The sequence below is a fragment of the Dermacentor silvarum genome, chromosome 1 (genome assembly GCF_013339745.2).
Source record: "Dermacentor silvarum isolate Dsil-2018 chromosome 1, BIME_Dsil_1.4, whole genome shotgun sequence".
In the NCBI taxonomy this organism is placed as follows: domain Eukaryota; kingdom Metazoa; phylum Arthropoda; class Arachnida; order Ixodida; family Ixodidae; genus Dermacentor; species Dermacentor silvarum.
Window position 1 is genome coordinate 5054481 of NC_051154.1, and position 19659 is coordinate 5074139.

General features: G+C 50.5%; 1 protein-coding gene across 2 annotated transcripts in view; it reads left to right on the forward strand.

Moving 5' to 3' along the window:
• The window catches only part of LOC119456223 (prohibitin 1-like), a 48846-nt gene extending 43128 nt beyond the window's left edge, over positions 1–5718 (forward strand). For both annotated transcript variants that reach the window (XM_037717870.1, XM_049660873.1), the window contains exon 6: positions 5235–5718. In XM_037717870.1, coding sequence (XP_037573798.1) covers positions 5235–5543 — 309 coding nt within the window. In that variant the 3' untranslated portion in view covers positions 5544–5718. The remainder of the gene's footprint in view (positions 1–5234) is intronic.
• The last annotated feature ends 13941 nt before the right edge of the window (positions 5719–19659 follow it).

Below are 19659 nucleotides of genomic sequence, written 5' to 3' on the forward strand. Positions count from 1 at the left end.
GACTGACTTAGAGACTTTAAGACGGAGCTAGGCTCCGGAACAGGTTTTTTTTTTTTCAGTAGTTTGTATTTAGTCCAAGTTTTGTGTTTAAATTTGAGTGAACATTTTTGTTGAATTATGGTTTTAGTTTTGTGTGCCTCGTGTTTTTCTCAATCTTGTGCATATTAAATCCTTGTTTGCTGTGCTGCCAGTCGTATCTCTCCTCCATCGAGGGTAACGCCTGTGTGCAACCCTCCGGTACACAGGCATTACCCTTGTGCAGCTTGGAAGGTCTCTGCCTGAACTCTGGCTTCATTGTTTTTTGCTTGACATTCACCCCTTCTCGTGCACCTGCGTTTTATTACGGTGTTTTCTTTTCCATCACCTGCGAGTCTCCTTCCTACCTGTATGCGTTACATGTCTAGGGTGATTCGGGTATCTACCTCCTTCGCCCTTTTTCTCTGAGTCCCAGTGTCCCCTCATGTCTAGTGCCTGGTGCTCCCTGGACTCAACATCACTTATCGACCTCCTATCTTTCCGAGGTGGAGCTACTTCTTTCTCTATTCTCTTCTGCTCTTAGGGTATACAAACCTCGATCGGGATGTTGTCCATCCTCTTATTCTGGTTACTCTGAATCAAGGGTTCTCCAGTCGGGACCTTTTTCTTTACGACGTCACGGGTGCTATCTAGTCTGCATGCGACCTTCCCTTCAGCAATCATGCAAACACCAGTCTTCTCCTTGTTTTTCCCCTTAGCCATCGTCTTTTGACATACATCGCAGGACCTGACGTATCTCCTCACATCGCTCTGTACCCCGATCCAAAAGAAATCTTCTGTTATTTTTTCTAACGTGTCTTTTATCCTCTGGTGACCTGTCATTACATTATCATGCCCTAACTTCAGTACTTTCTCCCTCAGTTCCTTCGGGACCACCAACTGCTGCACCTCTCTTCCCGAATTGAACACACACCTCTGGTATAATAAATCCTTCTTGAAAAACTCCACCACGTTTCGACTTCCTTTCCTTCGTACCACTTCTCCTATCTTATGTACGCACTTCTGTAAGGACTCCTCTTTCTCCTGTAATTCCTTGAATTCAGCCGCCGTTATGCTCAACCCCTTAATGTTCGTGACCTGCAATGGTGTTAAAGGTTTAGTACTCTTACTCCTAGCTCGCGTTTGTACTACCACCGCTACCTCTACCTCAGGTGCCTCCTCTTCTAGCGCTTCTGGCTTTTTCCTCTTCTCTACCTCCTCTGTCTTCTTCCAGTTAAGGTCTGGGTCATCCGCCCTTCTCACCCCTGATATATCCCCCAAAATCGGGTCATACAGAGGATCTTCTACACACCTAGCTGTGACCGATCCCGTAAAAAATGTTGTCGATACTTGAACTCGCGCCTCTGGTAAATACTTAACGGACCTGTCCGCCAAAATGACTGGTTTGAAGTAGCCGGTCATGCTCTCGGGTGGTACCAGACTCTCCCTGACCAAGACGCCCCCGTGTGTCTCAATACTGTCGCCCTGTGTCCTTGTACTTCTCCCTCCACCATGGGCATGTTCTTTTCTCTCGGCCCATCCTCTTTACATTTCATCATACATGCTGCTTTGTCCACGTATCTTGATCTGCATTCGTCCGCCCTATGACCTCTCTTTTGACATAGCTGGCAAATCACTGGTGGACCACGTCAATTATCCCTGACCCGGCAGTTCATTGCTGTATGTTCCAGCCGGTTACAAAGGAAACATGGTGTCCCTTGCCTGTTCATTGGACCCCGATACCTCGTCTCCCCTACTGCTGCTATCGGCTCGTCATTGTCACTCTTTCCTAAATTCCTTAGTGCGCCTGTACGAGCTGATCTGAATGCGCGGCCATCTCCTCTACTGTTTTTAATTTCCTCTCCTTGAGGAATATCGCTAGACTGTCGCTGCACCTGGCGAGAAATTGTTCTCCTACGACCTTGTCCCGCACTCCTTCATATGTCTTGTTGGCCTCTAACAACTCCATGCATCTTTCAAAGTAGTTTGTCAATCTACATGCAAACTGTTTTCCAGTTTCCATATCTTCCGGCTTTCAAGACCTGAACTTTTCGCGGAAACCCTCAGCGGTTAGTCGGAATCTTTGCAATAAAGTGTTCTTCACCTTATCATAGTCTAAACTCTCTTCGGTGGGCATCCGCAAACACACTTAATGCCTCACCAACTAGACACAGGCTTAAGGCCCACTCATTCCTTGCCCAGCCTTGCCCGACCGCTATTCTCTCAAAGCGATGCAAATACGCATCTAAATCATTTCTACGCTCATCAAATGGAGCCATCAACTTCCTGGGGCAAATATGTTTTGGCCTGGGCGAAGTCGAGTCGGATGACGCCGACCTGTGGGAAATCGACCCCTCGCGAGACCCTGCGTTCATCTCTGCCAACTTTAACTTCAACTCTAAAATTTCCTTCTCGCGCTCATGATTTTCGCGTGCTTGTTGCTGCTGCTTATCCCATACTTGCCGAGCATATTCAAAGAATGACATCGCCTCCTCTTTAGTCATGTTCAAATCCTTTGCTACTGCCGCCAACCGCTTCAACTCCATCTTTGCGACTCTCAAGTATCGGTGGCTAGGCCGTATCCTGGCAGGCTCGCCAATATGTCACCTTCTACTTGGGAGCCGGAGGGTTGCACACAGGGCGTTACCCTCGATGGAGGAGAGATACGACTGGCAGCACAGCAAACAAGGATTTAATATGCACAAGATTGGGAAAAATACGTGGCACCACAAAACTAAAACCATAATTCAACAAAAATGTTCACTCAGACGTAAACACAAGACTTGGACTAAATACAAACTACTGAAAAAAAAAAAACTATTTCGGTTCCAGAGCCTAGCTCTGTCTTAAAGTCTCTTAAGTCAGTCCTAGCCCTGACTCATCAAAGTCTGGCCACCCTGACTCGGCCTAACTGCGACACAATGTAGAAATGTGGGCTCTTACGGACCGTCAGTTTAAAGTTCTTGTCGTTGAGTCTACGTCGTGCTCGTTCGGAGTGTTGCTGGTGCCATAAGTGCCGACGATTCGCGGTTCCGTCGACCTGACTGAATACAGTGAAAGCTCAATGATACGAATCTCACGGGGTCACGAAAAATATTCGTATTAGCCGAAATTCGTATCATCGAAACACAATTAAAACTACAGTCGAATCTCGATAATTCGAACTCGAAGGGGCCCGGAAATTTGTTCGAATTAAAAGGACGTATTTTTGAAGTATTCGTGCACCATATGCACGATGCACGAACGGTGCGAGTCGTGAAATATCGCGGCGTGCAAGCGCATAGCAAGCGCGGGCCACGAAACTGCCCACGCCGGCTAACGGTCGCTTCCCGATAACGGCAGAAAACGAAGCTTCAGGGAGCGGGCGGCGCCGGCACACGGGTGCGCGCGGAGACCGTCGAAGTTGAGGGAGGAGGGCGGCATGGAAGCGGATTTGGCCGCGTCAACTCCGCCGCTTCGGTGGCTCCCCTCGCCCTCCCTCTCAACTCCCTCGTAGCTCTCTCACCTTCGACTCCGTGCGCACATCTCCGTGCGCGCCCGCCGCCGTGCTGGCGCCAGCTTATTTTAGCCGCTCCCTGAAGTTTCGTTTTCTGCCGTTACCGGGAAGCGAGCGTTTGCGGGCGTGAGCAGTTTCGTTGGCCCGACTGCGCGTCCGCCGCTGCTTCCCTCTGCGCTGCGGCAGTGCAAGGTCAACATGTGACTAGAAAATAGAGGAGAAGGGTTCACTGCCATTTTATCCGCGTGGCTGAGACGTCGGCACTAGTGTGTGCTAGAATACGGTTGTCTAGAACACTCTAGTCGGCACGTACACGCTTGTTCCGGCACGATGCAGAAACGGCGACCTTGCAATTTGAGAGAGGGTGAAATTTCCGCCGCGGGTTCTTTTTTATTTTTTTTTTCCCCGTTCCTTCGCGCGCGGCATTGAGGGGTCTCTCCTGAGCTTTTGCTCTACGGCGGTGTCGGAGCAATGCCGGTCGGAGGCGCCGCCGCGTGATTTGGCGCGCTGCTAAGAGCATTGTCGGTGCGCGGTATGTTCGAAATAAGCGTGTTCGAATTAACGAGATTCAACTGTAGCTAAATTAAAGAGTCAGAGATGAACTCACTCAGGCACATGTACGTAAAAAGCATTTACTTCTTGAAGAAAAAGTCTCTAATGTCCTTCTATCTCGGTAGACAATCCTATCTTGGTAGACATAGCTCGCTGCGACTAGGTAAAATGGCGCAAACACAAAGAACGCGGCCCGAAGCACAGCAGCCACTCCGTCCGATGGGCGGCCGCCGAAAAGGAGGAAAAGTACAAAAGCGCCACCGCTTCAAACTCTTCGCGCCCAGTCGCGGAGTCCGCGCTGTCCGGCGCCGCGTCCGCGCCTCCGCACCAAAAGATAACGGGAGAAAGCGCGTGACTGCGCGCTGTTCTCTTTCGCGGCCGTCAGTGGGGCGGCGTTTATTCGTATCACCCGACGCAGGCCGAAAATCGATTCGTCACAACCGTTCTCTAGCACGTTGCAAAGTAATGGGGCTCGGCCGGGACCACAGAAAAATTCGTATTAGCCGTGATCGTATCATCGAGCTTTTACTGTACGTGGCTGGTGCCCCGGTAGCCACCGCCGCCGTGTCAATTGCCTGGTTAGGCCTAACGAAAGCGTTCTTCGCCTTTCGCCGATCTGCATGGCGACCCGGTGTCCTGGTGATTTTTTCGGTTGTTCGGGCTCGGCCGAGGAAGAGGGATTCTTGCGAAGAGGACCGCAACCACCGTGAAGCAGCGGCAGCCGGTCCCAGCAGCTTCGCCCGGACGTCTCCGAGGTCTACAGCCACGCTTGGGCCTTGCCAGCGTCACGAGCTTCGTGGCCGGGCTCTCCGCACTCCCGTCGTCAGAGCATGTCCGATGAAGCGACCTTCCAGTCCAAGAGCCACGTCGATAATGTTTCGTCGCTTCTCCCTGGCGGATTACACCTCGGTTCGCTTGTCTCGAGCGCTCGCGCGGTTTCGGACGCTCCGCGAACTTCGTCTTCTTCGTTTTCGTGTACCGCCGGCGTCTGACTCATGACACCTACCCATGGTCAAATATGTGATTGAATGCACAAATGTAAGCGCAATGTTTTGATTATGAATGTATGTTACGTGCAATTAGTTTTCTAAGTGTGCATCTTAGTTTCCTGGCTATTTGCAGCTGCAAGTGGGAAAGAAGCTGTTTTACAAGTGAATTGTTTGATTTGCAGACGCACCTGACCTTTGGCAAGGAGTTCACACAGGCCGTCGAGATGAAGCAGGTGGCCCAGCAGGAGGCTGAGCGGGCTCGCTTCCTGGTTGAGAAAGCCGAGCAGCACAAGAAGGCGGCTGTCATCACGGCAGAGGGTGACTCGCAGGCCGCAGCTCTGCTTGCGAAGGCTTTTGGCGAGGCTGGCGATGCGCTGGTGGAACTTCGGCGGCTTGAAGCAGCCGAAGACATATCATACCAGCTGTCACGCTCGCGTAATGTAGTCTATCTTCCTGCAGGACAGAGCACGCTGCTCAGCCTGCCACAATAGTGCTACAAGCAACGCTAGATTAAGTGGATGTAGTGGAATTCAGCGCCCTGCAGAGAAAACATGTAGGGTGAGCATGATGATTGACAGTGCAATCATATCAGTATCATGTAAATGACTTGTGCTGTGCTTTATACAAGTGACGCCTTGTGGCTAATTAAAAGAACATAAATACTTTTCTGTGCTTCATTTATATGCTTCTGAAAATATAAATCCATATTTGTTGCACCACATGTCATGGGCCCCGCACGCATTCAGGTACATTTTGAGAAATGTGGGTTGAGAAAAGCTTAGCTGGTATTCACAAACAAGTTTCCTGATGTCATACAGGGGTGGGACTCTTGCGCCAATTGGGCTATTTTGATACAAACACAAATTACCTGCGCCAAACTGCACCAAACAAAGAAAATTGACCGAAACTGCGCGACGCTGTGCCATAACTGCTTCGGCTTGTGTGCTCCAGTAGTGGCCGCGAACAGCGCGTGGATTCGTTCTCCGGAAAAGAGTGAAACTTCCCATTCTGCACACCGTGGGACGGTGCCTCCCACAGTTTCTAGTAATTTTCGCGCTTATAACAATGGATTTTTTGGCATTTCCGGCAAGTGGCCGCCGCGCGTGCGGCTACTCTCGGATGTTATTGCTGCTGTCGGAACGGCCAGGGAGGCTTTATTTAGTGTGCACTAGAATACGGTTGAGTGGGCCGAGTGAAACGCGCTAGCTGAGACACAAAACAACGAAAAGTAGGCTGAGGTCGCGAGCGAAATAGATATTAGGGAGGCACGCGCTGCAGCAGGTCATAGGCGTATCTACTGGGGGGGCAGGGGGGCACTTGCCTCCCCCCACTGTCAAAAGTGGGGGGGCAAAGTAGGCCGTTTGCCCCCCCACTTTTGAAAGCGGGCACTTTCGGATGCATGCCGGAAAGTTCAACAAAACTACAGCTGAGGCTAAATTTGTTTTCTTAATACAGTGGCCACGTAAGGAATGCTTTTCTTTACTAAGTATCCCTTGCTTGGGCAGGGAGGATTGTCTCTTATGCCTCCTCATGACGCTCTAGCGGAAGACGTGCAGGATTCTCCATACACGCTTGCATTGCGGAGAGGCCCGACACTGGACAGTTCCCGCCCTAAAAAATGTACACTTGCGCTACTTGCATCATGCCTACTTTTTTTGGGACCGCCTAACCGTATTTGAAAACAAATTAGGCTCGTTATATTTAAGCTGCGGGCGAAGGAGGAGGTCCAGATAAAGTATTACAGTCAGCCGCGCCCAACAATTGGTGTGCAACGGCATGAAATCTCTGGATTATCAAATGCTGGAACTATTGCATCTCCGTCCAGAGATAGTCTACATAACGTTGCAGTCTCAGTATCTTATCACCATCAAAAATCTAATCAAACCAATGAAAGATATAACTATCGAACTTCATTGTGTAATCACGACTTATCATATATATCTTCGTGAAAATGACCTTTGTTGAACGCGCAGAGCCATTTCAATACCAATAGAACACTGAACTGAATTATTTCTAAAGGCCTGCGTGACTTCTGATTTTATTGGTTTCATTTTCAGGCCGTTTTTAAATGAGAGCTACACTATTACTTGTTTCTGTACAGGAGCAAGAACAGCAGGTATTTCATATTTTGAAAAATGGAACCCACTTTTTGGTGACGTGTAGCCAAAAAGGTTGCTTACGTGCTCTAAAAGCAGTTAATGAATACTCGCTTTCTCCCAATTTTTCTGCGGTATACACAGTATTTAGTTGTGTTCCCTCGGTATCCTCGGTAAACTATGCGGGGCACGGTGCTTATATCTATTCGAAGTAGGGAGCAATGTTCTGGGTGGCGAGTGATTTATCTTTATTCTGTTTAGGTTCATTGCAGCCTTTGCAGAAAGTTACTGATTTAAGTGTTCCAGAGTGCCATATTGCCGCTCGTCGAAATGTTTCCCAGACTCCGAAGACAACTGCACAAGATGTGGACTTGAAATTCCGTGAAAACAGGGATAATTTCAAGTGCAATGCGTGGCGAAACTTTCACTCTCCTGTTTTAAATGCAAGTGTTGCAGATAATTGCTAAATCATCGTTCTTTCCATGTGTTTTCGTGCATCATACTAGATGCGTAGTTTGTTTCTCCGGTGTCCCCGGTGAGCTAAACAATGCATCTTGTTTATATCTAGGGAAAACTAGGGGCATAGCATGGGTGAAATAGAATGGCGAAATGCGAAAACACCTGCGTACTTAAATTTAGGTGCGCGTTAAAAAACCCGAGGTAGTCCAAATTATTCCGGAGTCCCCCACTACGGCGTTTCTCATAATCAGATCGTGGTTTTGGCACGTAAAGCGCCATAATTAATTACGTGCGCTGCACTCCTGCTCCTGAGCAGGATCAGGGACCTCTGGGCACCCACTGGCTTTTGTCCCTGTATCATAAATTTTATAGTGTGTCAAGAAATAAATGCAAATTGAAATAAGTTTTCGGGCCTCCATGGTTATCCATGTGTGATTGATAAAGAGGTCTGTTAGTTTAACATAAAAATAACCGACAGAAGCATTTCCAGGCATTTTCGCTTAGTACAATAGTAATTCGATATATATATATATATATATCGATTGCGGTTTGCCCCCCCCACTCGAGAAATAGTTGGTAAGCCACTGCAGCAGGTTCAGTGGGCGGCCGTCTCCGTCCCCAGGGCCGATATAAGGTACAACTATTCCAATCTGTTTTTTTGCCCATATGGGTGAAGCCCGAGCCATTTTGACCTATCATGATGGGCTAATGGCAGATTTGGGATAAAAACAGATTGAAATAGTTTTTTTACACCAGCCCACGATCGATAGTGGCTCTCTGTGTCTGCGGCGAAGTGTAGTGACCCAGAAATTGTTACCATGTCAATTGGACTGCATAATTTGAGAACATTTCCGCTATCATCATGAGCAGATGTCTGCGCGGGAATACATAGTTCGATCGTGGTGCCACTAATGTTTCTGGCTTTACACGAAAGCATGCGCCGCGGTGCCGTTCGATCCACTCTTTCGTATTCTAGTACGCTATAGCTACAAATCGTGCTTCTACCGCCCTGCGTTCTGATTGGCTTACGGCAATACGAAACCATCTGTTATGTAGAAATGGCTTTCAATAAACTGGAGTAGTTCATAAATCTGGCTTCTCCATACAGTCTGTTGAAGTGCATTTCCAGGCACTTCACCCACATTGTCGAGACGTTAAAGAAAAATGTCTTGTGCTACTTTTCTAAATTTGAACTCACTATTGCAAAATGCATGTTTTTTTGTGATTGCTACCACTAATTAAAAGAAATCTACAGGCACTATTATCACCAAAATTAGCATTCACTAGACGGTCAGTATCAGGATAATCTGCTTCAAAATTGAGCTTAAGACGTTGCTTAAGACAGTTGCAGTACAGCGCTTGTGTTGGTTTATTCTGTGTTCGATCGTGGTTTCAAAGTGCACTGCCATATTCCATTCCACCAAAATTCCGATTGGCCTGCTCCAAAATAAAATTTGATCTATTCCAGGCTGCCCCAAAATGCAATTTTGTCTGCTCCAAAATGCAATTTTGCTTGCTTCAAAAATTGCTTCAAATTGGCTTGGGGTAGTCCCACCCCTGGACATGCGATTAGCGAAGGCCACGGAGGAAGATTATTCAGGAGTGGAAACTCCCGTCAGCGTGGGCGCGCACGGGCGACCAGATGACGTCACATTGGTATGCGCTGATGAGACATCACATTGGTATGCGCTGATGCAGTGGCGGCGCCTTGCGGCACGTCATGCAAGCAGCAGCGAAAAAACAAAACAAGCAGAAGCCCGGCGGGCTGCTCGGGCGTGCTCTCTTCGGCGGCGGCCGTGTCTTATGCTGAAAGCAGACGACACGGCGTTCGCTTAGCGGGCACACCGTAACGTTGTATTTTTAAAAGCAAAAGATCCAGACACCGGCCAAAATGGTTTAAAAATATATTTACTTTTCGGATGCCGATGTAAAATATATTTTACGGAACGTAAATATATTTTAAAATATATTTGTCTGGATCTCTGCCGTTTTCTTCAGCGTCACGTAGTAGTGACGCTGAACAGTCGTAAAACTGTGTACGACGAAACTGGTTGTTTATTGGGCGAACCTGTGCCCACAAAATCAAGGTACACTCAAAGCACAACGATAGCGGCGAACACAGTCGGCGATCGTCGAAAATCTGATCAGCGGCGAAACGCGTCGGCTTTTATACCTGAGTCATCGAAGGTTCTAGATTAATCCCTGATGCCCGCGTGTCTTCCAGAAAGTTCTAGACAATTCGCCTCAGTCATGCAATCAGATAACAGAAGCGTCGGTGAAAACAGGCAATGGAAAGAAGCATCGATAACGTTCTAGAAACTTCCGATACAGGCGCGTCCTGCGCCCAGCGATAACGTTTAACATTTGTTAGCCGGTGGAAAGCGGCCACCGGTGAAAGATAAACATGTATACGTGTCAATACCCTCCCCTTAAAAAGCATCGTCCCGATGCTACAAACAAATGTGAAAGCGTAAACAAAACCACGCGTAATAAAGAAAAAATGTGGTTGATCCCTCTTATATAGGAATCGGTATAGAACACGAAAGTGAAACGTGTCTTCACAGAAGTAGTGTAATGTTTATTGCACATTGATATATAATGTCTATTGGTGTTTTGTGGCTAAAGCGCCCTTAGGCGTTGATGCACCCACGCTGACGCCTGGTGGCACGTCTCCTCCATCACGACTACCAACGTCGATGACCATGAGCAACCGTCGTGCATATGGAAGCTGCACTACGCTGCACACGCTAGCACAACGCGAAAGACGAAGCACGTAACTGACACACTAATACAACGCGCAAGACAAAGCACGTAACTGAATCGTCACCGAGTCAAATCAGCGCGTACAGCGCGTCGTAATTGCAGCCTCCGCGATCAACTTCAGAAACATTTTCAGAGCTAATTGCGGAGGCCACGCTCCGCTGTGCTGAGTACGGTGAACGCCACCTAGGTAACGTTGGTAGTGCTTCTTGATGCCAGCGTCCCTTCGAATGCTGGCATCGAGGCGTCGTAGTGCTGAGACCACCGAAGCGTTCACTGTCGGTGCGCGTTAGTGTCATAATGCAGTACTTCTCTTTTCTGCTCGTAGGCGGCGGCACCGCCCCGAGCAAGAGCGCGGATACACGGAGGAGTGTTAGATATATAAGGCGCGTCTGTGTAGCTCTCTGCAAATGCGTTTGTGGCGCAATGGGTTAAACGCTCGGCGATCTATCGTCGCGGACCGAGAGGTCGTGGGTTCGATTTCCAAATTTTGCATGTTTGTGGAACTTTTTCTTCTGGTTTCTTTCTTTGTATTATGTTCTATACATAATACAAAGAAAGAAACGAAAGAAATACGTCAGTGAAGTCTTGGTGGACCCCGGCATAAAACACCTTCGTGTTAAAAAAAAATAAAGTAACAAAGTACCTAAGTTCGTCAGCGGGCGTAGAAAGGCTTAAGACGCACCACATGGATGACTTCGGGTCGTGCACGGTGCCGCTGTGATTGCGAAATGCCGTCTGGCACGACCTCATAGTCCAGTGCACCAATACGTCGGATGATCTTATATGGTCCGAAATAGCGACGTAATAGTTTCTCGCTAAGTCCTCGTCGGCGTATCGGAGTCCAGACCCAAACACGGTCTCCGGGCTGGTACTCGACGTAGCGTCGTCGAAGATTGTGGTGTCGGCTGTCGGTTCTCTGCTGGTTCTTGATGCGCAGGCGGGCGAGCTGTCGACCTTCTTCGGCACGCTGCAAATAGGTGGCAACGTCGAGATTTTCTTCGTCAGCGACGTCTGGTAGCATGGCGTCAAGCGTCGTTGCCGGGTTCCTTCCGTAGACCAGGTTGAACGGCGCCATGTGCGTCGTTTCTTGCACGGCCGTGTTATATGCGAAGGTCACGTACAGAAGGATGGCATCCCACGTCTTGTGTTCGACGTCGACGTACATTGCCAGCATGTCGGCGATGGTCTTATTTAGGCGCTCGGTGAGGCCATTCGTCTGCGGGTGGTAGGCGGTGGTGCGGCGATGGCTTGTCTGGCTGTATCGCAGGATGGCTTGAGTTAGTTCAGCCGTGAAGGCCGTACCTCTGTCGGTGATGAGGACTTCCGGGGCACCGTGACGCAGGAGGATGTTCTCAACGAAGAATCGGGCTACCTCGTCGGCACTGCCTTTGGGCAAGGCTTTTGTTTCGGCGTAGCGGGTGAGGTAGTCCGTAGCTACGATGATCCATTTATTCCCGGACGTTGACGTCGGAAAAGGCCCCAGTAAGTCCATCCCGATCTGCTGGAACGGTCGGCGAGGTGGCTCGATCGGTGTAGAAGCCCGGCTGGCCTTGTCGGCGGTGTTTTGCGTCGCTGACAGTCTTGGCATGTCCTTACGTAATGGGCGACGTCAGCAGAGAGGCGAGGCCAGTAGTATTTTTCTTGTATCCTCGCGAGAGTGCGGGAAAAACCGAGATGTCCAGCCGTTGGGTCGTCATGGAGAGCTTGCAGAACCTCTGGACGCAATGCTGAGGGTACCACGAGGAGATAGTTGGCTCGGAGAGGCGAGAAGTTCTTCTTTAGGAGAATGTCGTTTTGCAAGAAGAACGACGCCAATCCTCGCCTGAACGCCTTCGGCACAATGACGGTCTTGCCTTCCAGGTAGTCTACAAGGCTCCTTAGTTCCGGGTCGGCTCGCTGTTGTTCGGCGAATTCGTCGGCACTGATGGGTCCCAAGAAAGTGTCATCCTGGTCGTCTTGTGGCGGCGGTTCAACGGGGGCGCGAGACAAACAATCGGCGTCAGCGTGCTTTCGCCCGGATTTGTAAACGACGGTGATGTCGAATGCTTGAAGTCTCAGGCTCCATCGTGCGAGGCGACCTGAAGGATCCTTCAAGTTAGCTAGCCAACACAAGGCGTGGTGGTCGCTTACAACTTTAAAGGGCCTGCCATAGAGGTAGGGGCGAAACTTTGATGTAGCCCAGATGATGGCGAGGCACTCCTTTTCTGTTGTGGAATAATTTGCTTCCGCCTTCGATAGCGACCGGCTAGCGTAACTTACAACCCTTTCTAGTCCGTCAGTCCTCTGCACAAGCACGGCGCCGAGTCCTACGCTGCTTGCGTCGGTGTGGACTTCGGTATCGGCATTTTCGTCGAAATGCGCAAGTATTGGCGGCGATTGCAGGCGTCGCTTCAGTTCTTCAAATGCTTCGACTTGCGCCGTCTCCCACTTGAACTCGACGTCGGCCTTCGTGAGATACGTTAGTGGCTCAGCGATCCGTGAAAAATTCTTGACGAAGCGCCTGTAATAGGCGCACAGTCCAAGAAATCTACGCACTGCCTTCTTGTCAGCGGTCGGAGGAAAGTTGGAGATGGCCGCAGTTTTCAGAGGGTCGGGGCGCACTCCTGACTTGTTGATGACGTGGCCCAAAAACAAGAGCTCCTCATATGCGAAGCGGCACTTTTCTGGCTTCAACGTGAGTCCGGAGGTCTTGATTGCTTGAAGAACTGTTTCAAGGCGCCGGAGGTGTTCCTCGAAGCTTGAGGCAAACACAACGACGTCGTCCAAATAGACGAGGCAAGTCTGCCACTTCAAGCCTGCCAGTACTGTATCCATGACACGTTGGAAAGTGGCAGGCGCCGAGCAAAGACCAAACGGCATGACCTTGAACTCGAACAGTCCGTCTGGTGTTATAAACGCAGTCTTCTCCCGGTCCCTCTCGTCGACTTCGATTTGCCAGTAGCCGGTTTTGAGGTCCATCGACGAAAAATACTTTGCGTTGTAGAGTCGATCCAAGGCGTCGTCAATCCGTGGGAGGGGGTATACGTCCTTCTTCGTGATTTTGTTGAGGCGACGATAATCGACGCAGAAACGTAGGGTTCCATCCTTCTTCACTAACACCACGGGGGACGCCCACGGACTCTTGGACGGCTGGATGATGTCATCCCGTAGCATTTCGTCGACTTGTTGCCTTATGGCCTCGCGTTCGCGCGCCGAAACTCGGTACGGGCTCTGACGGAGTGGCCGGACATTTTCGTCGGTTATGATGCGGTGCTTGGCGACAGGGGTTTGTCGAACTTTTGACGACGACGAGAAGCAATCCTCGTATTGCATGAGCAGAGCCTTTAGTTGTTCTTTCTTGTGCCTGGGAAGGTTCTGATTGACGTCGAAAGTTGGTTCAGGTACTATAGTCGTCGTTGCAGGTGCACTGGAATCCGTGAAGGCGAACGCACTGCTGGCTTGTACTATTTCGTCGATGTAGGCGACCGTGGTGCCTTTGTTAATGTGCTTGTATTCGGGGCTGAAGTTCGTGAGCATCACCCTTGCTTTCCCTGCACGTAGCTCAGCTATGCCTCTAGCGACGCAAATTTCACGGTCGAGCAGTAAGTGATGATCGCCCTCGATGACGCCCTCCATGTCTGCAGGCACTTCGGTACCGACGTAAATCATTACGCTGGAGCGAGGCGGAACGGTGACTTGTTCTTCAAGCACATTCAAGGCATGGTAACTTATGTTTGTATCCGGTGGTACCGCGTTGTGCGTTGAAAGCGTTATCGACTTGGACCTTAAGTCGATGACTGCACCGTGTTGATTTAGAAAGTTCATGCCTAGGATGACATCCCTGGAGCAGTGCTGCAGGATTACGAAGCTCGCCGGGTAAGTGCGGTTGTTTACCGCGACTCGCGCTGTGCAGATTCCAGTCGGCGTTATTAGGTGGCCTCCCGCTGTCCGGATATCGGGTCCTTGCCAGGCTGTTTTCACCTTCTTCAACTTGGCGGCGAATGGGCCACTGAAGACGGAATAGTCGGCTCCAGTGTCGACGAGAGCGGTGACGTTATGGCCATCGATGAGAACGTCTAGATCGGTAGACCGGCGTCTGGCGTTGCGGTTAATTCGTGGCGTCGGATCACGGCTGCGTCGGCTTGCTCTGCTGCTGCTACGTCGCGTCGGAAGGTCTTCTTTCGGCGGCGAAGTGTTGTCAAGGCTGTTGCTAGGCGGCGTGCTGATATCTCGTCGTGATGAATCGCGAATCGTCGTCGTCGGCGGCGTCGGAGGATCTTTGGCATTGCGTCGTACAGCAACCGCACCTCCATCGGTTGCTGCCTTTAGTTTCCCGGGTAAGGGCTGGGAGATCGGCCCCGGGTGGGACCGTTGTACTGACGGCGATGCGGCGAGATGTAGCGGCCTGGTGACGGCGAGCGTGAGGATCGTCGTGGTTGCCACTGGGCTCCAGCGAGGTAGTCGGCGATGTCGCGCGGTCGTTCACCTCGATGGAGACGCGGCGCGTTGACGGGGAACCCTCGTAGGCCCATTTCGCGGTATGGGCATCGGCGGTAGACATGGCCGGCTTCCCCGCAGTGATAGCAGAGCGGGCGGTGGTCGGGGTCGCGCCAAATGTCCGTCTTCCTCTGGTAGCTGCGCTGGGCGACGGGCGGGCGTGCTGGTGGCGGCGGCGGTGGACGACGGAACTGCGGCGTTACGGGGCCCTGGCGCGAGCGCGGAGGGGGGCCTTGACGACGGGCGACGGCGGCGTAGGTCAGCGCTTCTGGCTGGGGTTGCGGCGATTGTGGCTGAACATCGGGAACTCCAAGTGAGCGCTGAACTTCGTCTTTGACGACGTCGGCGATAGATGCCACGTGAGGCTGCGACCTGGGAAAGAGCTTATGCAGCTCCTCGCGAACGACCGCTCTGATGGTCTCGCGCAGGTCGTCGGCGCCTAGCGCTTGAGCGTCGGCGTAGTTGGTCAGGGCACGGCGGTTGTACTGCCTGACGCGCATTTCAAGCGTCTTCTCGATCGTTGTAGCCTCGGAAATAAATTCGGCGACAGTCTTGGGCGGGTTGCGCATCAATCCGGCGAATAGTTGGTCTTTGACACCCCGCATCAAGAACCGAACTTTCTTTTCTTCAGACATGTCGGGGTCGGCGTGGCGGAAGAGGCGAGTCATCTCCTCCGTGAAGATCGCGATGTTCTCGTTCGGCAACTGCACTCTGGTTTCTAAGAGAACCTCTGCCCTCTCCTTTCGTACGACACTCGTGAAGGTCCTCACGAAGTTTTCACGAAAAAGGTCCCACGTAACCAGGGTGGTCTCTCTGTTCTCAAACCACGTCCGAGCAGCGTCATCCAACGAAAAATAGACATGGCGTAGCTTGTCGTCGTCGCTCCATTTGTTTAACGTCGCGGTCCGCTCGTATGTCTCCAGCCAGGTTTCAGGGTCTTCAGCCGATGATCCACGGAAGGTCGGGGGCTCCCGAGGTTGTTGCAGCAGGATGGGGGACGCTGGGGCTGCCATTGAGGTCGTTGACTTGGCCTTGATCGCTGTGGTCTTCTCGGGAAGAAGTCCGTACTCCGGCAGAAGTCCTTGCTGCCTACGGCTAGCTCGCTGGTCCTTGGTGACGTTGGCGTTGTCCTCCGGTTTCGGGCTTGGATCGCGGCTTTGCGGGGGCGTTCGCTGCATGAACGCACTAGCACCTCCACCAGATGTCACGTAGTAGTGACGCTGAAGAAAACAGTCGTAAAACTGTGTACGACGAAACTGGTTGTTTATTGGGCGAACCTGTGCCCACAAAATCAAGGTACACTCAAAGCACAACGATAGCGGCGAACACAGTCGGCGATCGTCGAAAATCTGATCAGCGGCGAAACGCGTCGGCTTTTATACCTGAGTCATCGAAGGTTCTAGATTAATCCCTGATGCCCGCGTGTCTTCCAGAAAGTTCTAGACAATTCGCCTCAGTCATGCAATCAGATAACAGAAGCGTCGGTGAAAACAGGCAATGGAAAGAAGCATCGATAACGTTCTAGAAACTTCCGATACAGGCGCGTCCTGCGCCCAGCGATAACGTTTAACATTTGTTAGCCGGTGGAAAGCGGCCACCGGTGAAAGATAAACATGTATACGTGTCAATATGCATTATCCCGACCAGACGGGCTTCTGTCATACTCTCGACTTCAACGTTGTATTTGTGAGCCCTTCAGTCACATAGCAACTGTTCTTGTCGGTGTCTGTAATAATGTCGGTGTCTGCAACTGTTCTTGTCAGGCTGTAATACTAACAGCGCTGCTGCGCGCAGTGTGCCCTTCTTGGGAATTTGGTAGCCTAAGATGGGACGCAGGTGTTTTGTTGAGAACTGCAAAAGCGGGTACAAGTCTTGCAGGGAGAAGGTGAGCCTCTTCAAGGCTCCGAGTGATCGTGAGCGTCTGCAAGCATGGGCTGCGGCGATTCTTGGGAGTGGCCGTCGGCTCACATCGAGAGATTACGTCTGCGAGAAGCACTTCACGAGCAACATGATGAGACGTGATAAATACTACGGTGAGCTTAGAGGCGAGGTAATCCTAGGCCACCCGAAAAAACCTGGACTGCGTCCAGAGGCTGTTCCCTGCATCTTTCTTCCGTCTGCAGTATCTCTGACATCCTCGAAAAAGAAGCCGCCTCCACGAGAAGCATCATCAAATACCAGTCATGCTATCGTTAAAAGATCAACACTGAGTGTATACGACAAGCCAGGAACATCAACGGCGGTGAACATCAGTGATGTTGGCACAGCGTGTGAGGCCCATGAGCTTGAGGAAAATCTGCTCTCTTTGCATGCATGCGACGGCGATCTTCCATGTGCCACTACCAGTAGCTCCGACCCGCTATGCGCCTCAGAAAAGCAGTGCAAAGCTACCACCACTCGTTCGACAGACGTGCAGTCATGCGGTTCCTCGTCTGAACAGTGCTTGCTTCACAAACTCATGAAAGAGAAGCCTGTCAGCTTACCAAGACCAGCATGGAATTGCCATGAAATAAGCATGGAAGGCGTTGAAAGTATTTGTTTCACGGAACTCTGGAAAGCTCGAGCAACTTCACCAGCTATTATGATCAAGAGTTTAGAGCTAGCAATGTGTGGAGAGGGGCTGAAAGTAAGCCAATATGTTTTCGAGCGCGAAGTGAGCAGTAAGTTGTTCAAAGTTCCCTCTGGCCTCCACGACATCCCAGACATCACTGAATTGCTTGACTCGTTTCATAAAAGCGTCTGCGGCGGGGGTCCTGCAAAGAGCAAGTTTCTTCGTATCCAATTAGAATGCGCCACAGTTGATGGACTCGGATTCTGGAGGCATAGAAATTGTTCCCTGCTTATTGATGCTTCTGAAACAATGCAGATCATGCAAATCCTTAGACAACACACTGCGTGTTCACAAAGTGCGGAAAGAAAAACGAGTAAAAGATACATGCATACGAATTCCGGTGAGTCCCTCGAAGAGACCGAAGTTGGAAGCATTGCGAAGGTAGCCTCCTACCGTTCAAAGCTAAGGCTCCAGAAAAGGAAGCAAGCACTCATCGATGAACTGCTGAAATATAAAGCACAAGTTAAACACCTTGAAGACACGAAGTGGAAGATCTGGCAAAGAAAGCGGGGCTCCCGGAAACGCACCACATGCTGTTAACGGAGTGCATAGCTGCCGCGAAAGCTACATCAAAACAGGGAAGGCGTTACACGGACAACTGGCTGCTACTGTGTCTCCTTCTGCACATTCGTTCGCCATCAAGCTACAGGTTTCTTCGGGAAAGCGACATATTGCCTTTGCCCTGTGTTAGAATCGTAAGGAAATACATCGCTACTGTAGGGAAGAAATGTGGTTTCGATTTGGATTGCTTTGCGGCACTGAAAAAGAAATTAGATGAGAAATCTAGCTTCCAAAGGCATGGCATGCTTCTCTTCGACGAAGTGCAGGTGAGGGAAAGAAAATGTGTGGACTCAAAAATGCTAACCTACATCGGCCTCGTCGACTACGGTGAGGGTAGTGGTGAAACGACTGCATTGGCCAACCACAGACTTGTGTTTATGTTTTGTCCGTTCCGAGAAAATTATGCACAACCAGTCGGGGTGTTTGCATCAAGGGGAGCGGCAAAGGGACTGAGCCAGTTGGTGCTGCAAGCGATAGTGATGTTGGAAAACGCAGGCGCAATTGTGGACGGCATTGTGTGTGATGGGGCCAGCACCAACAGGAAAATGTGGACTGAGCTTGGTGTCAGTGGGAAACTCTGCACAGCCAAGCACTTCTTTGAGCACCCGATGGATGAAGACAGAAAGGTGTACGTATTTTCGGACGTGTCGCACCTCTTTAAGTGCATTAGAAATAGACTATTAAAGCAACGCCTGCTCAAAGTAAAAGGTCAGTGGATTAAATGGTGGTTCTATGTAGCTGTCCACATCTGAGGAATGCCGGTGACTTGAAAGTATGCCCCAAAATAAGCCGTGGCACGTGCACCCTTCAAGCATGGATCTTATGCGTGCTAAACTCGCAACGCAGGTGTTCAGCCGATCTATGGCTTGGCCATCAAGTACTACTTCGAGCAGAACGTAGTCAATGCACTGGAGGCGGCAGGTACTGTGAAGTTTACAGAACGTATCAATGACCTAGCTATTTGATGCAATGAACAGGCGACACCCCGGCGACGCAATGCGCAAAGAAAGCGAGGACATTCTTGTAATGAAGGAATCGCTGCAATGGCTCAACGACTGGGAACGCGAGCTCAACTCTGGGGTTATCGCCAAAGAAATGTTCCTGACTCCATTAACAGCGGAAGGCCTCCGAGTATCCATCTTATCTACGTTAGACCTGTCAGAATATCTGCTAACAGAATGCGGCTTCAAATATGCTCTGACGGCCAAATTCAATCAAGACCCTCTAGAATGATTCTTCGGAAAAGTCCAACAGGCAGCCGCTGAAAACGACCACCGCGACATGCCAACGTTCCTTCAGCTGTACAGAATGCTAGCCGTGTACAGTCTGCTGAAACCGCCCAAGTTCGGCAACTGCGAAGCGCGAGAAGAAGCACCTGTTATTGATTTTGCTGCCTTTAGAGCTACATTCAAGAAAAACAAATCCGACGGGTCGAACATAGACATGCTTAAAGCAAAGCTCGACGGGCTCATTGAAACTGAAGAGTGGGATTGTGACGACATCATGCGACATGACTCCAGCAGTGCCGATGTTGTTGACGCCATCCTGTACTATGTAACAGGGTTTGTCAGCCGAAGAATGACGAAGTTCCTTCCCTGCGCAAAATGCAGGCAGTCTCTCTGTCACAACCACGAGTAGGCC